At 48.0% G+C, this 20,870-nt stretch overlaps 2 protein-coding genes across 2 annotated transcripts; both read right to left on the bottom strand.

Moving 5' to 3' along the window:
• LOC142384917 (stonustoxin subunit alpha-like) lies at positions 1-8,089 on the bottom strand. Its single transcript, XM_075471223.1, has 4 exons — positions 8,073-8,089; positions 6,219-6,380; positions 1,438-1,484; positions 1-1,311 (listed from the first exon to the last, which is right to left on the bottom strand). The coding sequence occupies exons 1-4, from the start codon at positions 8,087-8,089 to the stop codon at positions 776-778; spliced, it is 762 nt and encodes a 253-aa protein (XP_075327338.1). The 3' UTR covers positions 1-775.
• Positions 8,090-8,311: 222 nt separating this feature from the next.
• LOC142384497 (NLR family CARD domain-containing protein 3-like) lies at positions 8,312-16,876 on the bottom strand. The gene is made up of 6 exons (XM_075470775.1): positions 16,744-16,876; positions 13,615-13,746; positions 12,134-12,265; positions 10,733-10,811; positions 10,363-10,570; positions 8,312-10,215 (listed from the first exon to the last, which is right to left on the bottom strand). The coding sequence occupies exons 1-6, from the start codon at positions 16,809-16,811 to the stop codon at positions 8,423-8,425; spliced, it is 2,412 nt and encodes an 803-aa protein (XP_075326890.1). The 5' UTR covers positions 16,812-16,876; the 3' UTR covers positions 8,312-8,422.
• Positions 16,877-20,870: the final 3,994 nt, after the last annotated feature.

The raw sequence follows: 20,870 nt of genomic DNA, 5'->3' as shown, positions 1-20,870 counted from the left end.
GTTCTGTTAAAGTGTGTAGAAACAGGACGGTGGCTGCTGGGGGACAAAAAGCTGCTCTGAGTTAAAGAAAGGATGCTGCTGGGCTCTTCTCCTCTCCCTCTCCAGCCGGGAGGAAGAGGTGATCCAAAGTGAGGAGTGTGGCAGCGCCTCCTTTAAACTCTGTGGGCAGGCCCTCATGCTCATGCAAATGTTGTTTGTAAAGGATCATTTCAGTCCTCTGTGTGAGCGTTCAACAGCAACATTCAGCAACATTCTGCATCAGAAAGCAGCTCCAGTCCAGGTGTCCTTTCATCATCTAACAGGAAGTGAAAGTGAAGAAACATCAGGATGAACCCCGGCTGCTCACCAGACTTCTGCTCATTGCAGCAGAATCAGTGAAGATCTGTCAGCAGGTTGGAATTCATCTGGGCTGATGCAGCTCAGTGATTCCTCTCTGATGTCACAGTTTGTCACATGTGCAGCAAACTAACTGCAGCTGACATCAGCTGAATGGGCTCAGCTGAAGTGAGCTGCAGAGAAACACAACCTGCTGATACTCAGTGTGAAGCTTTGACTGGAAACACACAGAAAAACAACATCCTGGAAGAATGGCAGCTTCCATCTTTAAAGGGCCGGAAGAGGAAGAAGTTTCCAAGGAATCATTCAGAAGAGTTTCAAACAGAAACTGACTGAGTCCATGAATCTGAAAAGGTGTTTCTGAGTGAAAGAGACAGACATGAACAGACTGAACTATCTGTTCAGCAGGGATTCTCTGACAGGAGGACACTCTGTGTACTCAGCACAGAGACAACCAGGAACCAGGAAACCAGAGCCCAAATCCAGGATGCAGAGGTTCTTCAGTGAATGTGGTGCTGAAGGTGTGGAGGTGGATCAGTGTGTCAGAGGAGACTCTGTAGAAGGACAGAGTGCCAGCAGGACGGTCCACATACACTGCTGCTCTGTTACAGACAGAGGAGGAGGAGGAGGAGGAGGAGATGGGTGTTTCTCTCTTATTGTGCCTGACAGAGTATTTACCTCCATCAGAGCAGAACAGACTCCAGGACTGATCGTTCCTTCCAAACACACTGCCTCCTCCTCTCCTGCTGATTCCTCTGTAACTCACTGATATATCAACCTCTCCTCTCCACTCGACCTCCCAGTAACAGCGACCAGTCAGAACATTTCTACACAGCAGCTGAGGCCAGCCATAAAACCTGTCTGGATGATCAGGATATGACTGAACCTCCTTCACACGTGTCACCTCCCTGTTGCTGTCAGACAGTTTCAGGTTTCTGTTCACTGTGTTTGTGTCGATTGTGAGTTGGCAGGAATCTGATGGAGAGAACAAACACAGTCCAGCTGCAGTTATTGATCCATCATCTGTTCACTGTGATCAATGAGTGATGTGACAGTGTGAAGATGGCTGGATGTCATGAATCAGATGAAGAACACACTCACACTTCCTCAGCCCTGGTGTCAGCCATCGTTCTCCAGCAGGCTCCACCCTGAAAGGAGGAGGGGGGTCAGAGCAGCACCGTCTCTTTCAGCATCAAACATGGGATAAACTGATCCGATATTTGGATCGGATAACGGTACCGATATCTGTGAAAATTCGACATCGGGTATCGGTGCCAATGAGCCGATCCATATCAGCTGCTATTTTTAGTTTTTAATTTTAATTATTTTATTTGCCCCCCTTGTCCTGTCCAGCATTGGCATTTATCCAACTGCCTTCTGCGCCCTCTAGTGGTGAAAAACTTGTTAAATTGGTACTACCACTGATTTCTTTTTTTTTTTTAGTTTTTACCAAACTGGAGAAGCTATTGTTTTGTTCAGATGCTTTTGTAATGGATGTTTAAATCCTATTTGCACTAAACTATAAAAAGAGCTGATTGCTATTTATTTTGAAAGTCTAAGAACCAAGCTAATGAAGCTGTTTTGTTTTTTCTCAATTTCAGCTCCTTTATTATAATCCCTAATTGCACTGACCGAACCAGTTACACTTGTTATATTTTTATGGTTGAGATAGTTTTACTGGTGCACAATTATTAAATAAATAAATTATTCAGTACATTTATATCTGTTTATCCATCCATCCATCCATTATCTTCCGCTGGTCCGGGGATCGGGTCGCGGGGGCAGCAGCTCATGCAGAGGGACCCAGACGTCCCTGTCCCCAGCCACTTCCTCCAGCTCTTCTGGGGGGACCCCGAGGCGTTCCCAGGCCAGCCGAGAGACATAGTCTCTCCAACGTGTCCTGGGTCTTCCCCGGGGCCTCCTCCCAGTGGGACGGGCCCGGAACACCTCACCGGGGAGGCGTCCAGGAGGCATCCTCACCAGATGCCCGAGCCACCTCATCTGACTCCTCTCGATGCGGAGGAGCAGCGGTTCTACTCCGAGCCCCTCCCGGATGACCGAGCTTCTCACCCTATCTCTAAGGGAGAGCCCAGACACCCTGCGGAGGAAACTCATTTCGGCCGCTTGTATTCGCGATCTCGTTCTTTCGGTCACTACCCACAGCTCGTGACCATAGGTGAGGGTAGGAACATAGACTGACCGGTAAATCGAGAGCTTGGCCTTCTGGCTCAGCTCCTTCTTCACCACGACGGGCCGGTGCAGAGCCCGCATCACTGCAGACGCCGCACCGATCTGTCTGTCAATCTCCTGCTCCATTCGTCCCTCACTCGTGAACAAGACCCCGAGATACTTGAACTCCTCCACTTGGGGAAGGATCTCATTCCCGACCCGAAGAGGGCATTCCACCCTTTTCCGGCTGAGGACCATGGTCTCAGATTTGGAGGTGCTGATTCTCATCCCAGCCGCTTCACACTCGGCTGCGAACCGCTCCAGTGAGAGCTGAAGGTCACGGCCCGACGACGCCAACAGAACCAAATCGTCCGCAAAAAGCAGAGACCCAATTCTGAGGTCGCCAAACCGGACTCCCTCGACGCCCTGGCTGCGCCTAGAAATTCTGTCCATAAAAATTATGAACAGAATCGGTGACAAAGGGCAGCCCTGACGGAGTCCAACCCTCACAGGAAACATGTCCGACTTACTGCCGGCAATGCGGACCAAACTCTGACACCGGTCATACAGGGACCGAACAGCCCATATCAAGGAGTCCGGCACTCCATACTCCCGGAGCACCCCCCACAAGAGTCCCCGAGGGACACGGTCGAACGCCTTCTCCAAGTCCACAAAACACATGTAGACCGGTTGGGCGAACTCCCATGCTCCCTCCAGGATCCTGCGGAGGGTATAGAGCTGGTCCACTGTTCCACGGCCAGGACGAAAACCTCACTGCACCTCCTGAATCCGAGATTCGACTATCCGGCGGATCCTCCTCTCCAGTACCCCCGAAAAGACCTTACCAGGGAGGCTGAGGAGTGTGATCCCCCTATAGTTGGAACACACCCTCCGGTCCCCCTTTTTAAAGAGGGGGACCACCACCCCGATGTGCCAGTCCAGAGGCACTGCCCCCGATGTCCACGCGATGCTGCAGAGGCTTGTCAACCAAGACAGCCCCACAACATCCAGAGCCTTGAGGAACTCAGGACGGACCTCATCCACCCCCGGGGCCATGCCACCAAGGAGTTTTTTGACCACCTCGGCAACCTCAGCCCCAGAAATGGGAGGTCCCACGTCCGAGCTCCCCAACTCTGCTTCCTCATCGGAAGGCGTGTCGGTAGGATTGAGGAGGCCCTCGAAGTATTCCCCCCACCGACTCACAACGTCCCTAGTTGAGGTCAGCAGAGCCCCGCCCTCACCATACACGGTGTTGACGGTGCACCGCTTCCCCCCCCTGAGCCGCCGGATGGTGGACCAGAATCTCCTCGAGGCCGTCCGGAAATCGTTCTCCATGGCCTCCCCGAACTCCTCCCAAGCCCGAGTTTTTGCCTCAGCAACCGCCGAGGCTGCGTTCCGCTTGGCCTGTCGATACCCATCAGCTGCTTCCAGAGTCCCACTGGCCAAAAAGGCCCGATAGGACTCCTTCTTCAGCTTGACGGCCTCCCTCACCACTGGGGTCCACCAGTGGGTTCGGGGATTGCCGCCACGACAGGCACCGACCACCTTGCGGCCACAGCTACGGTCGGCCGCCTCAACAATGGAGGCACGGAACATGGCCCATTCGGGCTCAATGTCCCCCACCTCCCCCGGGACATGGCTGAAGCTCTGCCGGAGCTCTGTGGGAGTTGAAACTCCTCCTTACAGGGGATTCCACCAGCCGTTCCCAACAGACCCTCACAATACGTTTGGGCCTACCAGGTCTGACCGGCTTCCTCCCCCACCAGCGGAGCCAACTCACCACCAGGTGGTGATCAGTTGACAGCTCCGCCCCTCTCTTCACCCGAGTGTCCAGGACATACGGCCGCAAGACCGATGATACGACTACAAAGTCGATCATCGAGCTGCGGCCTAGGGTGTCCTGGTGCCAAGTGCACATATGGACACCCTTATGCCTGAACATGGTGTTCGTTATGGACAGTCCGTGACGAGCACAGAAGTCCAACAACAAAACACCACTCTGATTCAGATCGGGGGGGCCGTTCCTCCCAATCACGCCCCTCCAGGTCTCACTGTCATTGCCCACGTGAGCATTGAAGTCTCCCAGCAGGACGAGGGAGTCTCCCGGAGGAGCACTCTCTAGTGCCTCCTCCAGGGACTCCAAAAAGGGTGGGTACTCTGAACTGCCGTTCGGTGCATAAGCACAAACAACAGTCAGGACCCGTCCCCCCACCCTAAGGCGGAGGGAGACTACCCTCTCGTCTACCGGGGTGAACCCCAATGTACAGGCGCACAGCCGGGGGGCAATAAGTATGCCCATACCTGCTCTACGCCTCTCACCGCGGGCAACTCCAGAGTGGAAGAGAGTCCAACCCCTCTGGAGGAGGCTGGTTCCGGAGCCCAAGCCATGCGTCGAGGTGAGTCCGACTATATCTAGCCGGAACCGCTCAGCCTCGCGCACCAGCTCAGGCTCCTTCCCCAGCAGAGAGGTGACGTTCCACGTCCCAAGAGCCAGCTTCAGTAGCCGAGGATCAGACCGCCAAGGTCCCCGCCTTCGGCTGCCGCCCAGCTCACATTGCATCCGACCCCCATGGCCCCTCCCACGGGTGGTGAGCTCGTAGGAAGGGGGACCCGTGTTCGTTCTTTCTCGGTCGGGCACAGCCCGAGCCCCACGGGCATAGACTCGGCCACCAGGCGCTCGCCGGCGGGCCCCACCCCTGGGCCTGGCTCCAGGGGGAGGCCCCGGTGACCCGCGTCCGGGCAAGGGAACACGGCGTCCAAAAGTATCACTCATCATTGTTTATGTGTTTTTTTAAAAAATAGGAAAGAAATGTTTAAGTCAAGTCTGATGTTGCCTTGCCCAAAAGAATGATCCCAGTCTTTTCCACACAATGAAACTTACCGTTTGCTACCATAATTCTGCGCTTTTTTTCTGTATCGTATCGGATTGGTATCTGCCAATACTAAACCTCAGATATCGGTATCGGAGGTGAAAAAAGCGGATCGGTGCAGCTCTAATGCAAACATGGACATTACATGGCTCTCACACACACTGTTCTACACTGAGAAAGGAACAGTCCAACATCTGGACACATCCACTGGAATGGAGCATCTGGAAACTAGAATGAAAGCTGTCTGATCAGCACTGACACCAACAAACTGCTTCTTTCAGCCATCTGCTCCTGATCTGAGTCAGAGCTGCAACCTTCTGTCGGCCCTAAAGCTTTTACATCTGATCCACTCTTTTAACCTCAGTCAGTGAAAGAGGCTACACACTCCAAAGGTCACACCTTACACTCTCACATTTTCAGTGCTGACTCTGCATTTACATTTTGCAACGCATTTAATTCTGCGTCCTCAGCCCACTTTGAACCACAGGCACTATTGCAGTTGTATAATGAACATTTCCTTTCTATCCTTCACCAAATCATCCCATTTAAATCCAGGTAACAAACATCTAGTAACACCCCTCAGACCAAACTGAAGAAACTCTGACCAACAGACACTTCTCACTGTTGTTCCTGCAGATGTTCTCCTTGGAGAGCTCAAACACCTGCTGTTTCTGTCCAACCAGTGTTTCTGCTGAGCAAAGGAAACAGGCTCCTACATGTGTGATTGTTCATGTAACACTCAGCAGGAAGCAGAAGCACAGGGCTGAGTGCAGCACAGAGAACATGTTCCCTGCTCTTCCTCCTCTGTCAGACACTGTGAGGCTGCAGCAGGCCTCTCCATACCTGAGTTTGTGTGGATCCTTCAGTGCAGCCCTCAGCAGCTTCCCTCCTGAGGCTCCTGGATGGTTGTAGCTCAGGTCCAGCTCTCTCAGATGGGAGGGGTTGGAGGTCACAGCTTCAGCCAGAGAAGCACAGCCTTCCTCTGTGATCAGACAGCCTGACAGGCTGCAGACACAGAGCAACACAGCTGCTGTTAGAACAGATAATAATAACATAATAACAGATGTTACTGCATCACAGAGACTGTATGAAGCTGAAACAGCAGAGAATCCTGACCTGAGAGCTTCCAGCTCACAGTTTGGACTCTTCAGTCCATCAGACAGCTGCTTCACTCCTGAATCCTGCAGGTTGTTGTTACTCAGGTCCAGTTGTGTCAGGCTGGAGGACTGGGAGCTGAGAGCTGAGGACAGAGCTGCACAGCTTCTCTCTGAGAGGTTACAGCCGCTCAGTCTGAGGAGAAGATATTAAATAACATTAGTGTTAAAACTTAGTCACATTTAATGTCATCTTAGAGACAATCCTTGGAAACATCACATTAAGTTGCTCTGAGAAACCAAGATATCTTCCTCACTTTTAGCTCCTATTTGAAGCATTTGATGATAAACAGCATATTAGAAAGACTTTTTATGGACGGGCAGAGCATCTTTCTAGCTTCTACTTAGGAGCTGCTGAATTTGTTGATATACAGTATAGTTTAATTCTTTGATTTTATATGGCAGTTTTTTAAAGCATTTTAATTAGTAATCCACAGGAGAGATTCTGTAAATGTCTCCCATCAGTCACAAATATCTCCCGATGCTGAAGAACATTTTATTTGTGATTCATAAAGGCTTGTGTAAAACTACAGATTAATATGTGCAGATTGATGCTTTAACATGAAACAAAAACACATGCAGAGTGGCATGTAAAAGGTTGTGGATCCATTTTTACATGTGAAATGTGTTTTGCACATCTGTGAATCTCTTCCTGTCAGTGTGTGACATGTAATCTGTTACTTTGCTGCGACTGTTTTGTGTCATTTTAGTGCAGCTGATCTGTAGAGAAGATGCACCGATGTGAGGTGCAGTTCCTAACTACAGCAGCAGGTGGCAGCATTCCCCACATGAGCTGACAGAACTGCAGTCTGAACTGAGAGAAGGATTAAGAGTCTCTGCAGCACCTGGATCCAAACAACAGGAACATCAAGGAGAAGGACGACGGCCGGGTTTCAACCAGGAGAAGAAACACAAGGTGGAACATCTTTATTTCACCCAACACTCGTCTTCTTCTTGTCAGTTGCACAAAGGACTGAACTTTATTTCTGTTTATCGTAGGGACCACTTCAGAGTTTGGACTGACCTCCTCATTCATTTTGAATCAGTGGGTGTGTCCAAACCTTTGACTGTTGCTGTATTACAGCTTCCTGTCAGAGGTGTTGAGGCACAGAGGCTGAAAACAGTCGTGCTTGAAGTGATTCTTGAATGCTGCTGTCTGAAAATGAATGATTATCTCATATTGTTCACAAATCAAAGCTGGTTTTTCATCATAACATGTTAGTTTATGTCCTGAACTGGCTTAACTGAGCTTGTTTTCAAAGGATAACAGGAAATTATTTCCCCTCATGATTATCAAACATCTGGGCATCAGGCCAGCATCTGTAGACGGCATCTTCACAGCTGCAGCGACTGATTTAACCTGAAAATAGTTGTTTTTTATGTCTATTTCAAAGGTTATAAATAAATGTTTCAGCCAGAGTTCATATGTGTGTGTGTGTGTGTGTGTGTGTGTGTGTGTGTGTGTGTGTGTGTGTGTGTGTGTGTGTATGTGTGTGTGCAGATCAGATCAGAGGAAAGTGACACAGGTCTGGAGATATTTTACTTTGTGATTTTATACATCTCTGGAAATGTAACAGATGTTATTGCATCACAGAGACTGTATGAAGCTGAAACAGCAGAGAATCCTGACCTGAGAGCTTCCAGCTCACAGTTTGGACTCTTCAGTCCATCAGACAGCTGCTTCACTCCTGAATCCTGCAGGTTGTTGTTACTCAGGTCCAGTTGTGTCAGGCTGGAGGACTGGGAGCTGAGAGCTGAGGACAGAGCTGCACAGCTTCTCTCTGAGAGGTTACAGCCGCTCAGCCTGAGGAGGGAATAATGAGATAAATCTGGGACTTTCTCTCCTATAGAAACAGCAGCAGGATATTCATACACATCCCTCTATATCTGTACTCACACAGCTTTGTTGGAGGCTTTGACCACTGGCAGCAGCCTCAGAAGAGCCTCCTCTGAAGCAGAGTACTTCTTCAGGTCAAACTCATCCAGATGTTTTCCTGATGACAGTAAGATGAAGCCCAGAGCTGACCACTCAGCAGGAGACAGTTCATCTGAGGAGAGACTTCCTGAACTCAGGGCCTGTTGGATCTGCTCCACCAGAGAACGATCATTCAGTTCATTCAGACAGTGGAACAGATTGATGCTTCTCTCTGCAGACAGATCCTCACTGATCTTCTCCTTGATGTAACAGACTGTTTCCTGATTGGTCTGTGAGCTACTTCCTGTCTGTGTCAGCAGGCCTCGTAGGAGCCTCTGATTGGTCTGCAGGGAAAGACCCAGGAGGAAGCGGAGGAACAGGTCCAGGTGTCCGTTTGGACTCTCTAAGGCCTTGTTCACAGCACTCTGATGGAGATAATTCAGATTAGGTTTGTTTAATAGTTTTGACCTCACAGAGGTTGTTTGTTGCTCCTCCATCAGGTTGAGTCCAGAGCTGATGAAGGTCAGATGCACATGAAGAGCAGCCAGAAACTCCTGAACACTCAGATGGATGAAGCAGAACACCTTCTCCTGGTACAGCCCTCTCTCCTCTCTAAAGATCTGTGTGAACACTCCTGAGTACACTGAGGCTGCTGAGATATCGATGCCACACTCTGTCAGGTCTGATTCATAGAAGATCAGGTTTCCTTTCTGCAGCTGCTCAAAAGCCAGTTTTCCCAGAGACTCAATCATCTTCCTGCTCTCTGGACTCCAGTGTGGATCTGTCGCAGCTCCTCCATCATACTTGAGCTTCTTCACTTTGGCCTGAACCACCAGGAAGTGGATGTACATCTCAGTCAGGGTGCTGGGCAGCTCTGCTCCCTCTCTGGTGTCCAACACATCCTCCAGAACTGTAGCAGTGATCCAGCAGAAGACCGGGATGTGGCACATGATGTGGAGGCTTCGGGATGTCTGGATGTGGGAGATGATCCTGCTGGCCTGCTCTGAATCTCTGAATCTCTTCCTGAAGTACTCCTCCTTCTGTGGGTCAGTGAACCCTCTGACCTCTGTCACCATGCCAACACAGCCAGCAGGGATCTGATTGGCTGCTGCAGGTCGTGTGGTTATCCAGAGGCGAGCAGAGGGAAGCAGCCCCCCCCTGATGAGGTTTGTCAGCAGCACATCCACTGAGGTGGGCTCTGTAGCATCAGTCAGGGGCTCCTTGCTGTGGAAGTCCAGAGGAAGTCGACACTCATCCAGACCGTCAAAGATGAACACAACCTGGAACTGTTCAAAGCTGCAGATTCCTGCTGCTTTGGTCTCAGTAAAGAAGTGATGAACAAGCTCCACCAAGCTGAACTTTCTCTCTCTCAGCACATTCAGCTCTCTGAAAGTGAATGGAAACATGAAGTGGATGTCCTGGTTGGCTTTGCCTTCAGCCCAGTCCAGAGTGAACTTCTGTGTTAAGACTGTTTTCCCAATGCCAGCCACTCCCTTTGTCAGCACTGTTCTGATTGGTTCATCTCTTCCAGGTGGGCCTTTAAAGATGTCTTCCTGTCTGATGGATGTTTCTGCTCTGCCTGCTTTCCTGGATGCTGCTTCAATCTGTCTGACCTCATGTTCATCATTGACCTCTCCGCTCCCTCCCTCTGTGATGTAGAGCTCTGTGTAGATCTGATTCAGAAGGGTTGGCTTTCCTGCTTTAGGAATCCCCTCAAACACACACTGGAACTTCTTCTTCAGGGCACATTTAACTTTACGTCCACAAAGATCTGAATGAAGACAAGAAATAACATCAGTAAACAGACATTTCAACCCTGTACAGAATGAGTATCTGAGCATCTGCTGTTCTGTGTGCTGAGACATCAGTAAATGTGTCATTTATCCAGCAGGTTAAACCTTTAGAGAAATCCTCTTACTGCTCTGCAGACGCTCAGCCAGCTCCTCCTGCTTCATTCTCCTCAGGAAGTGAGCTGTGATCTTCACTAATGCCTCTCTGCTGCTCCTCTGCTCTTCATCCTCACCCTCCCTCTGACTCTCTAAGCATTCTGGGTAATCTGGACTCAGAGCCTTCTGCATCTTCTTCAGCTCCTCCTTCACAAAAGTGAGCATGTTGTCCTCCAGCAGCTGGAACAGAAAACTATATGAATGAGCCCATCAGACTGAAACCATGGAGCCAAACATTAGATCCATGTTGGACACACTGACAACCCGCTGGCCTACAGAGTGCAGCATGGAGATGGCTGTGAGCAGAACAGATGGGAAAGTAGTTGTTGCACATGTACAGACCATAAATATGGAGTCCAGCTGTGTTTGATGCTGCTGGGCAGACGGACCACCGGGACCCTCTGAGCTCTGCTGGTCCACTCTGTGGAGGAATCATGAAGAATGAGCTCACATTGTGTCTGTCCACACAGAGAGCAACACAAGCTGAAGCTCCATGAAGGGATGTGTGGATGTGAGCAGTGGATCAGAGGCTGTCTCTGGGTTTTCACTGGAAATCCCAGAGACAGCCATTTAAGGTAAACACAAGAAACATGTGCTAAAGAAAAAAAAATGGACCAGACTCAGTGAATAATTCCCTATAATATAGATCAGTGAGCAGTGCTGACCAACATGTCATTGGGGTCATCAGGTGGGAACCTCCTTTCATCAGTGTTTCGTCTAGTTGGGCCTACGACACCTCCAGGAGGCTAGAGAGTGATCACTGGCATCCCAGAGTCACCCCCCTAATGCCAGCCATCACTGCCCCTCACACCACAACAACCATCTTTTTTTTTTTCCACAGTCACAAGCTACCCCAGCCTCTCACCAACTGCACACCAGTCACAGCGGGGTGGGGATGCAAACCCTGGATCGGGTAGGGGATAGAAATAGAAGAGGTAAAGATAAGTAGGAATGGGATGCAAACCCTGGTTCGGGTAGAGGGTAATGAAAGTATAAAGGCTGCCAGAGGTGGAGGCAGGACAAGACACACGAGCAGATTCAGCAGACAAACTCACCTAAACAGTCCTACAATCAATAAAAACATCAGTAAAAACAAAACCATACAGGCCAACTCACCTAAAATGGCCGCCTGGTTTCAAAAGGCTCACATGGGCCACACCCTCCACTTAAATATCTGGAACTTCTTCTTTTGCTTCTTCCAAAGGTCTGTTTACCCTAAGTGCTCCCCCTGCTGGGCCCCCAGCTGCTATTGCTTCTTCTAATCCAAATCCACTGACTGGACTTTACTGCCTCATCTGACACTTCCTTCACTATTTTCCTCAGACTCTGTCCACTTACACCCAGCTCCCTCAACAATGAGACAACAGACTTTGCTACAAATCCTCTACATCCTACTTCCACTGGACAGATTCTAACCTTCCATCCTCGCTGCTCTGCTTCTGCCCCAAACTCCACATATCTAAGCTTTTTCCTTTCATACGCTTCTGCTACTAATTCCTCCCAAGGAACAGTCAACTCTATGAAATAGACTCTCATTCTACTCCTAGACCACAAGACTATATCAGGCCTTAGATTTGTACCACCTCCATCAGAGTTGGTGGGAAACATCCAACACACACCGCTTCACATATGAACATAGAAATGGATGTGAAACAGAGCTGAGCTCACATTAAACACATGTTGGAGTAAAAACTGTTCAAACTGACTCATTTTACTCTGTTACAGCATTTACACTCAGCTCACCTCTGAGGGGACGGATGTTGGGCTGATTTGAAGTAAATAGGATTGCCTTTTGACCGGTCGCTCTTTAAGGACACACAGCTGGGTCCAGGTCCAGGTCCAGGTTTGGGTCCAGGTATGGGTCTCTGATGGATCCTGACAGAAAAACACTTGTTTTCTTCAAACTAAAGTATCAGTGATAGTGTTTGAGTCTGCAGTGAGACGGCCTGTCAGAGAGTCAGGGTGGCTGCTGTGGAACAATGTTACAGCTCCCCCTGGTGGCAGCTCTGTGATCTTACAGAGCTCAATGCTGATAAACACACACACTCTGAGGCTTTTAACCCTCAGATTCAGACCAATCACCAGCGACCCTCAGCTGCTTCCTGCACAGCTTCCTGCTGTATAGAAGTGGCTGCACGTGTGACGTCCTGTTGGAAAACTGAGATTCTTCACACTCCATTGATGCCAAATGTTAACCGGCTCTGAGTGTTTTTCATCAGATCAGTAAAAACATAATATTTCTGCATCAGCCGCCCTGTTCACTGCATAATCAGCATCCTGTGAAGAAGCCACATCAGTGGACAGATATTCAGCAATATTCTCCCTTTGTTTTCACAAAGAGCTGCAGGACTGAACTAAAACATCACATCACACACATGATGCAGCTAATTAGTCTCATCAGAGACGTCAACAACTGATCCAAGTCTCAAGTAATGGGATTCAAACCCTGGTTCCGGTAGGGGGTAATGAAAGTATAAAGGCTGCCAGAGGTGGAGGCAGGACAAGACACACGAGCAGATTCAGCAGACAAACTCACCTAAACAGTCCTACAATCAATAAAAACATCAGCAAAAACAAAGCCATACAGGCCAACTCACCTAAAATGGCCGCCTGGTTTCAAAAGGCTCACATTGGCCACACCCTCCACTTAAATATCTGGAACTTCTTCTTTTGCTTCTTCCAAAGGTCTGTTTACCCTAAGTGCTCCCCCTGCTGGGCCCCCAGCTGCTATTGCTTCTTCTAATCCAAATCCACTGACTGGACTTTACTGCCTCATCTGACACTTCCTTCACTATTTTCCTCACACTCTGTCCACTTACACCCAGCTCCCTCAACAATGAGACAACAGACTTTGCTACAAATCCCCTACATCCTACTTCCACTGGACAGATTCTAACCTTCCATCCTCGCTGCTCTGCTTCTGCCCCCAACTCCACATACCTAAGCTTTTTCCTTTCATATGGTTCTGCTACTAATTCCTCCCAAGGAACAGTCAGCTCTATGAAACAGACTCTCAATCTACTCCTAGACCACAAGACTATATCAGGCCTTAGATTTGTACCACCTCCATCAGTGTTGGTGGAAAACATCCAACACACACCGCTTCACATATGAACATAGAAATGGATGTGAAACAGAGCTGAGCTCACATTAAACACATGTTAGAGTAAAAACTGTTCAAACTGACTCATTTTGCTCTGTTACAGCATTTACACTCAGCTCACCTCTGCGGGGACGGATGTTGGGCTGATTTGAAGTCAATAGGATTGTCTTTTGACCGGTCGCTCTTTAAGGACACACAGCTGGGTCCAGGTCCAGGTCCAGGTTTGGGTCCAGGTATGGGTCTCTGATGGATCCTGACAGAAAAACACTTGTTTTCTTCAAACTAAAGTATCAGTGATAGTGTTTGAGTCTGCAGTGAGACGGCCTGTCAGAGAGTCAGGGTGGCTGCTGTGGAACAATGTTACAGCTCCCCCTGGTGGCAGCTCTGTGATCTTACAGAGCTCAATGCTGATAAACACACACACTCTCTGAGGCTTTTAACCCTCAGATTCAGACCAATCACCAGCGACCCTCAGCTGCTTCCTGCACAGCTTCCTGCTGTATAGAAGTGGCTGCACGTGTGACGTCCTGTTGGAAAACTGAGATTCTTCACACTCCATTGATGCCAAATGTTAACTGGCTCTGAGTGTTTTTCATCAGATCAGTAAAAACATAATATTTCTGCATCAGCCGCCCTGTTCACTGCATAATCAGCATCCTGTGAAGAAGCCACATCAGTGGACAGATATTCAGCAATATTCTCCCTTTGTTTTCACAAAGAGCTGCAGGACTGAACTAAAACATCACATCACACACATGATGCAGCTAATTAGTCTCATCAGAGACGTCAACAACTGATCCAAGTCTCAAGTAATGGGATTCAAACCCTGGTTCCGGTAGGGGGTAATGAAAGTATAGAGACTGCCAGAGGTGGAGGCAGGACAAGACACACTAGCAGATTCAGCAGACAAACTCACCTAAACAGTCCTACAATCAATAAAAACATCAGCAAAAACAAAGCCATACAGGCCAACTCACCTAAAATGGCCGCCTGGTTTCAAAAGGCTCACATGGGCCACACCCTCCACTTAAATATCTTGAACTTCTTCTTTGCTTCTTCCAAGAGTCTGTTTACCCTAAGTGCTCCCCCTGCTGGGCCCCCAGCTGCTATTTCTTCTTCTAATCCAAATCCACTGACTGGACTTTACTGCCTCATCTGACACTTACTTCACTATTTTCCTCACACTCTGTCCACTTACACCCAGCTCCCTCAACAATGAGACAACAGACTTTGCAACAAATCATCTACATCCTACTTCCACTGGACAGATTCTGGCCTTCCATCCTCGCTGCTCTGCTTCTGCCCCCAATTCCACATACCTAAGCTTTTTCCTATAATATGCTTCTGCTACTAACTCCTCCCAAGGAACAGTCAGCTCGATGAAATAGACTCTCATTATACTCCTAGACTAGGGCTGGGCGATATACCGGTAGTTGGCGTTATACCGGTACAAATTTGAAAGTGATATGAAGTTGAGACAATATCGCTTTACCGGTATTATAATATTATATTATTTTGATTTTGCGTTGCGAACGCTATTTCATCTACCTACCTCTCTCTCTCTCTCTCTTTCTGCCTCTCTCTCAAATCTCTGCATGCTCCGTCTCCAGCCAAAGAGTAACGAGGAGAGCATTCACTACCACATAAATATTTTTGTGTTGTTAATAAACTAAGAATGAGCTACTTTTTTTAATACATATTTTAAGCGTCCTAAATATTATTGCATGCATAAACTGCTAATGGTGTGCAATTTTAAAGATGATTTGTCCAATATACAAAGTTGTTTCTCCGATTTAAATGAGGAGATAACAATCTTTAGTTTGTTTACTCTCCGCGCCGCACGCTCTCTGTCAGAGCCTACGTATTTCTTCAACCCACGCAGCACTCTAGGCAGCCACTTATTCAGCTCCACCGCCTTGATGCTGCTCCCGTTATCTGTAGTTATGGCTACGAGTCCCTTCAGTCAAGCCCCCAGTTAACGAGAGCATGTTGAAGCGCCTCTGCAATGTGTTCGCCAGTGTGGTTGTCGGGAAAGTAGCTTGTTTGCAGGCACGCCGTTTTCATCTCCCCATCTTCAATAAAGTGCACGGTTAGGCACATATAGGCTACGGCTCGCATGTGCGGCTTGTCCACATGTCGGTTGTTAACCCAAAATGCGTCACTTTAGCTAGTCTTTCCGCTAAGTTTTTTCTGTACGTAGCATACATCTCTGGGAGAACTTCCCTAGCAAAATGATTACGGCTGGGCAATTTGTACCATGGGTCGATGACTTTGAACATATTTAAGAAACCCCATTTCTCAACCACGGCTATGGGGACCATATCCTTGGCAATATGGAATGCCACCGCCTTATATCGCGCCACTTCTTACTTTTATGGTCATAAGGCACGGCACTGATTAATGAAGCTTCCAACGAGCTTTGCTTTGGGAGAGAGACAGAAGGGGACTGAGAGCCTTTGGCTACAGCAGCAGAACCACGTAGTTTGACACTCTCTTCATACAGCAGTCGGTGGTTCTGTTGCAGGTGGGTGAAGAGATTTGTAGTGTTTCCACCTTTTGTTGTAACCATTTTCTTGCACTCTTTGCAAATCGCGTCGCTTTGCTGTTCGTCGGTAATTCGAAACCCGAAGTACGTCCAAATAACAGAGCCATGTTGTTTCTTTTTAGCTACTAACTGCTCACTCTCCACTTGCACCGTGTCCGCCATGGTTTTGTTTAAATGATTGTTATGATGCCAGGATGCAATGCTTTGGTCACCGACTTCATTTGGCTATTGGTAAGTAACTAGCAATTATTTATTGTATTATTGTAATGATTGTAAAAGTCCGTTCACACGGGCTTTTATTTTGAAAAAGTAATGCAAAGCACTCCGTCTGGAGAGATGCCGGTAAGCTGCTGTTTCTGTTCATTTGAGCCGCGGTAAAGGGTAAAGTGTGCAGTTCACTGAGACGTTTTTTTTTCTCCTTTTAATATCGTTATAATATCGGATATCGAGATATTGAGATAAAATATCGAGATATGAGTTTTGGTCCATATCGCCCAGCCCTATCCTAGACCACAAGACTATATCAGGTCTTAGATTTGTACCACCTCCATCAGTGTTGGTGGAAAACATCCAACACACACCGCTTCACATATGAACAGAGAAATGGATGTGAAACAGAGCTGAGCTCACATTAAACACATGTTGGAGTAAAAACTGTTCAAACTGACTCATTTTACTCTGTTACAGCATTTACACTCAGCTCACCTCTGAGGGGACGGATGTTGGGCTGATTTGAAGTCAATAGGACGATCATTTGACCAGTTGCTCTGCATGGACACACAGCTGGGTCCAGGTCCAGGTCCAGGTCCAGGTCCAGGTCCAGGTCCAGGTCCAGGTTTGGGTCCAGGTCCAGGTATGGGTCTCTGATGGATCCTGACAGAAAAACACTTGTTTTCTTCAAACTAAAGTATCAGTGATAGTGTTTGAGTCTGCAGTGAGACGGCCTGTCAGAGAGTCAGTGTGGCTGCTGTGGAACAATGTTACAGCTCCCCCTGGTGGCAGCTCTGTGATCTTACAGAGCTCAATGCTGATAAACACACACACTCTGAGGCTTTTAACCCTCAGATTCAGACCAATCACCAGAGACCCTCAGCTGCTGTATTTTACTCTGTTACAGCATTTACACTCAGCTCACCTCTGAGGGGACGGATGTGGGTCTGATTTGAAGTCAATAGGACGATCCATTGACCAGTTGCTCTTGAAGGACACACAGCTGGGTTCAGGTTCAGGTTCTGGTTCAGGTTCAGGTTCAGGTTCAGGTTCAGGTTCAGGTTCAGGTTCCTGGTGGATCCTGATGGGAAAAAAAACACTTTTCAGCCTGCATGCATGATATATTTAATAACCTCTAAACCAATGACCTGATGCTAACTTACTCTGCTTTCGAGGCCTGTAAGCTGAAAAGTGGGTGATCCTTTAACAAGTGGCTCTGTGAGGACCCCCTCCTGGGTCCAGGTCTCTGTCCCTTCCTGTGAATAAAGGTGGTTTGGTGCTGTGAGCGCTGAGCTGGGACATGGAGGAGAGTCATGGACAGTTAGAGATGGTCACCTCACCTCTGAGCTTTGCTCTGGCTCTCATGTTCCCCACACAGAGAGGTTTCAGTGTCCTCACTCTGATCCATGCTGCTGAACTCACAGCAGCTCACACACACTTTCTACCTTCTTCTGCAGAGGAAACACACATCATTCATCTGCACAGCAGCTCACATCTTCCTTTCCATCATTTGGCTGTAAAAAGATCAGCTGCTCCTCCTCTGATTGGCTCTGATTCTCTGCACCTTATTAAAATGGTAAAACTGTACTTTAGGGGGGGTGAAGCTGGTTTTACAGCCGTCTCTGGGCAACCTTAACTCTAGTTAAGGATGAAAGGTTGGCAAGATAAGATAATAGATAAGAATGCTCACCTACACCCGAGGAGCGATGACGCAGCAATGTGCATTATAACCGAATAGTTTTTGTCTCAGTGGTCAGAGCAGCTCTGTACCTTGTACTGTTCTGCCTTTCAAGATATTATTAAAAGCTAATCTCCTCAGTAGAGAATAACCGACTCTGTGCCTTACTAAAATTTCCACCACACCAGTTAATCAATAAGCTGATCATCGTGTAGATTTGTCTATAAACACAAACTGATCAAAGTTTGTTCTGAAATAAGAAGTGAACGTGTTCTCCAACATTACAGAGCAGAAACAAACAGGAAAGTTTGAACTTACACTTTGTTCAGAGCTGAAGAAGAAGAAGAAGAAGAAGAAGAAGCCTCTCCGCTCCACAGACTGAGACACAGGTGAGCTGTTTCCAGGAAGCAGTCAGAGCAGAGTCCAGCTGTGATGGAGGCGGGACAGGAAGGTGGAGTTCATGTTAGAACACACCTCCATGTTAATGAACAACAAACTGATCTGAAAACATTTCTCTGCTGTCTGTGCGTTAGAACAGGTGTGTTCAGGTATGACTGATGCTTTCTGACTCTCCTTCAGAGGCTGCTAAAGTACACAGAACCTCTTTTTAAGTAGAGGCACATATACTTTGGCTACAAGAAGAAAACTTTCAGATTCAACTTCACAAGAAAAGAACAGGCTGGGAAATATTAAATGAACAAAGTTTTCAGTTTGCTTTCTCATTCTTTAGAAGAAGCTGTAGAAACTAAGTTTTGGCTTCAAACTTCCCGGGGGAACGCCGTGGCACGAGCGCAGTACGTCAGGAACTAGTTTTCAGCATCTGGAGGTGGAACCGAGACCTGCAGGTGACCCGGTTACTCTGCTGCCGCTCCATCGAGGTCTTTGAATGAGGGTTTTCACATATTCAGACCAGTCGATAAAACCAAGTGTTACTGGTTATTATGGGTGCCGATGCCGAAGGCATTAGACACACATATTACTGCTGTGCTGGACTGTTATTCTTCCGTTTCCGTCATGAATTTCGGTTCGCTACTAGTCTAGCAGCGATGGTCCGACCGGCATAGAAAGCACACCGCTGCGTGCGCAACGACCTCCATCAGTGTGCAATGATGTTTGGCTCTCATTAGTCGAAAGGGATTCCGGCAAAACGGGAAAAAGTGGGAAAATTGTGGATGGGATCCTCCACTTTCTCCTCCTTCCTTCTCTCCTCCTTCCTTCTCTCCTCCCCCCTCTCCTCCTCCCTTCTCTCCTCCTTCCTTCTCTCCTCCTTCCTTCTCTCCTCCTCCCTTCTCTCCTTTTTCCTTTTCTCCTCCTTCCGTTTCTCCTCCTCCCTTCTCTCCTCCACCCTTCTCTGCTCCTTCCTTCTGGCCTCCTTCCTTCTCTCCTCCTTCCTTCTCTCCTCCTTCCTTCTCTCCTCCTTCCTTCTCTCCTCCTTCCTTCTCTCCTCCTTCCTTTTCTCCTCCTCCCTTCTCTCCTCCACCCTTCTCTGCTCCTTCCTTCTGTCCTCCTCCCTTCTCTCCTCCACCCTCTCCTCCTCCACCCTCCGTCCCTGCAGGTCAGAAACAGGTGTGGTTCCCAGCTGTCAGGTGATGACTGAAGAACATTTCCTCTTCTAACTGCTGTCCCACATCATCTCCTGCACTCAGACCAGCTGCTTTCTGCAGAGTCTCATCAGCAACATCTTTAGAAAACACCTGAAACATCAGGGGCCCGTTGCACAAAAGTAGGATAAGGGATTAAACGGGGATATGTTGGCTATCATTGATCAACTTATCCGTGATCCGGTTGCACAAAAGTGGGATAGAGGGAAGTGGGATATGTTCAGACCTAAGTTACCATGGAGATTTATTCTGTGAAGCTAGCCTGCTCCAGACCAGGCTAAGTTCCAGGATCTATTTAATCTCATTCCTTATCTCAGTCAGCGGTCGCCACAAATGGAAACCAATATTTATTCCACAGCCTAGAACATTGTTAAAACATTTAACTATACTATCATTATTGAAACATTTGTGATCATTAATTGCAAACATTTTAGATAACTGATGATTTTAGATGAACCACTAGATAATTTAGTTTCCCACAGACTACACATAAAGTACATCACCATATAAATATAAATACACATTAGAGAGTACCATGATGTTCCTTTATTGAACAAGGATGAATCAAAGCAAGTAAACCATCAGCTCCTTTCAAAACTGAAGTCACACAGTGCTCTACAAGACAAAGCACAGAATCAGAGCATGCAGTTTGAGACAAACCGTTTGTAAAAATGGCCTATACAAATAAAATTGCCTTGCCTATACAGCACAAAAAACCTAACAAAGATTCCTCTGCCATTGCAGGCCCAACTTAAATCAACATGCATATTAATTAAAATAATTTAACACATATTGGTCTCTGACCAGCCGACCACAGTCGTCATCCGGGAAGATGGCAGGACTGTCCCAGTCTATGAGAGCTGGCACTCTGGGGCCCTCTCCTTTCTCAGGCAGGCCACATTCTGGAGGACAGCACACGCCACAGTGGTATCACATGCCCTGTCTGGGCTGACTCTCAGGTGGGTCAGACACTGAAAGCGTGCCTTCAGTAGGCCAAATGTCATTTCTATCCGGGCCCTTGTTCTGGCATGGGCATGGTTGTGTGCCAGTTGTGCCTCCAGAGGGTCTGCAAATGGAGTGAGCAGAAAAGGCTGGCAGGCGTACCCTCTGTCACCCAGCAATACACCCAGGAATTCACCTGCGAATACAAAATGTTACCATCACAACCTCATAAGTAGTGACAGTCTTAACACAGCCATGATGTTAAAAGTGGTTATCAACAGAGGTTCTGTGGCTCACCTTGTGATAGGCGCCGATAGATCTCTGAGTTCCGAAACACTCGGGAGTCGTGGACCGAGCCGGGCCACTTTGCCACAACATTACTGATCAAATAGTTAGCATTG

This window comes from Odontesthes bonariensis, chromosome 7 (assembly GCF_027942865.1).
Source record: "Odontesthes bonariensis isolate fOdoBon6 chromosome 7, fOdoBon6.hap1, whole genome shotgun sequence".
NCBI classification, from domain to species: Eukaryota; Metazoa; Chordata; class Actinopteri; order Atheriniformes; family Atherinopsidae; genus Odontesthes; species Odontesthes bonariensis.
The sequence above is the reverse complement of the archived record's forward strand: the minus strand, read 5'-3'. Positions and strand labels throughout refer to the sequence as shown.

Excerpts from the sequence above, each read along its gene's own strand:
- LOC142384497 (XM_075470775.1), bottom strand. The coding sequence starts at position 16,811 with ATGCAGAGCAACTGGTCAAATGATCGTCCTATTGACTTCAAATCAGCC. Across the intron at positions 13,747-16,743 it reads CAACATCCGTCCCCTCAGAG|GATCCATCAGAGACCCATAC; the intron begins GTGAGCTGAGTG and ends TTTTTCTGTCAG. Across the intron at positions 10,216-10,362 it reads GGCTGAGCGTCTGCAGAGCA|ATCTTTGTGGACGTAAAGTT; the intron begins GTAAGAGGATTT and ends GTCTTCATTCAG.
- LOC142384917 (XM_075471223.1), bottom strand. Across the intron at positions 1,485-6,218 it reads AAGGATCCACACAAACTCAG|GGTGGAGCCTGCTGGAGAAC; the intron begins GTATGGAGAGGC and ends TCCTCCTTTCAG. Across the intron at positions 1,312-1,437 it reads GACACCAGGGCTGAGGAAGT|ATTCCTGCCAACTCACAATC; the intron begins GTGAGTGTGTTC and ends TCTCTCCATCAG.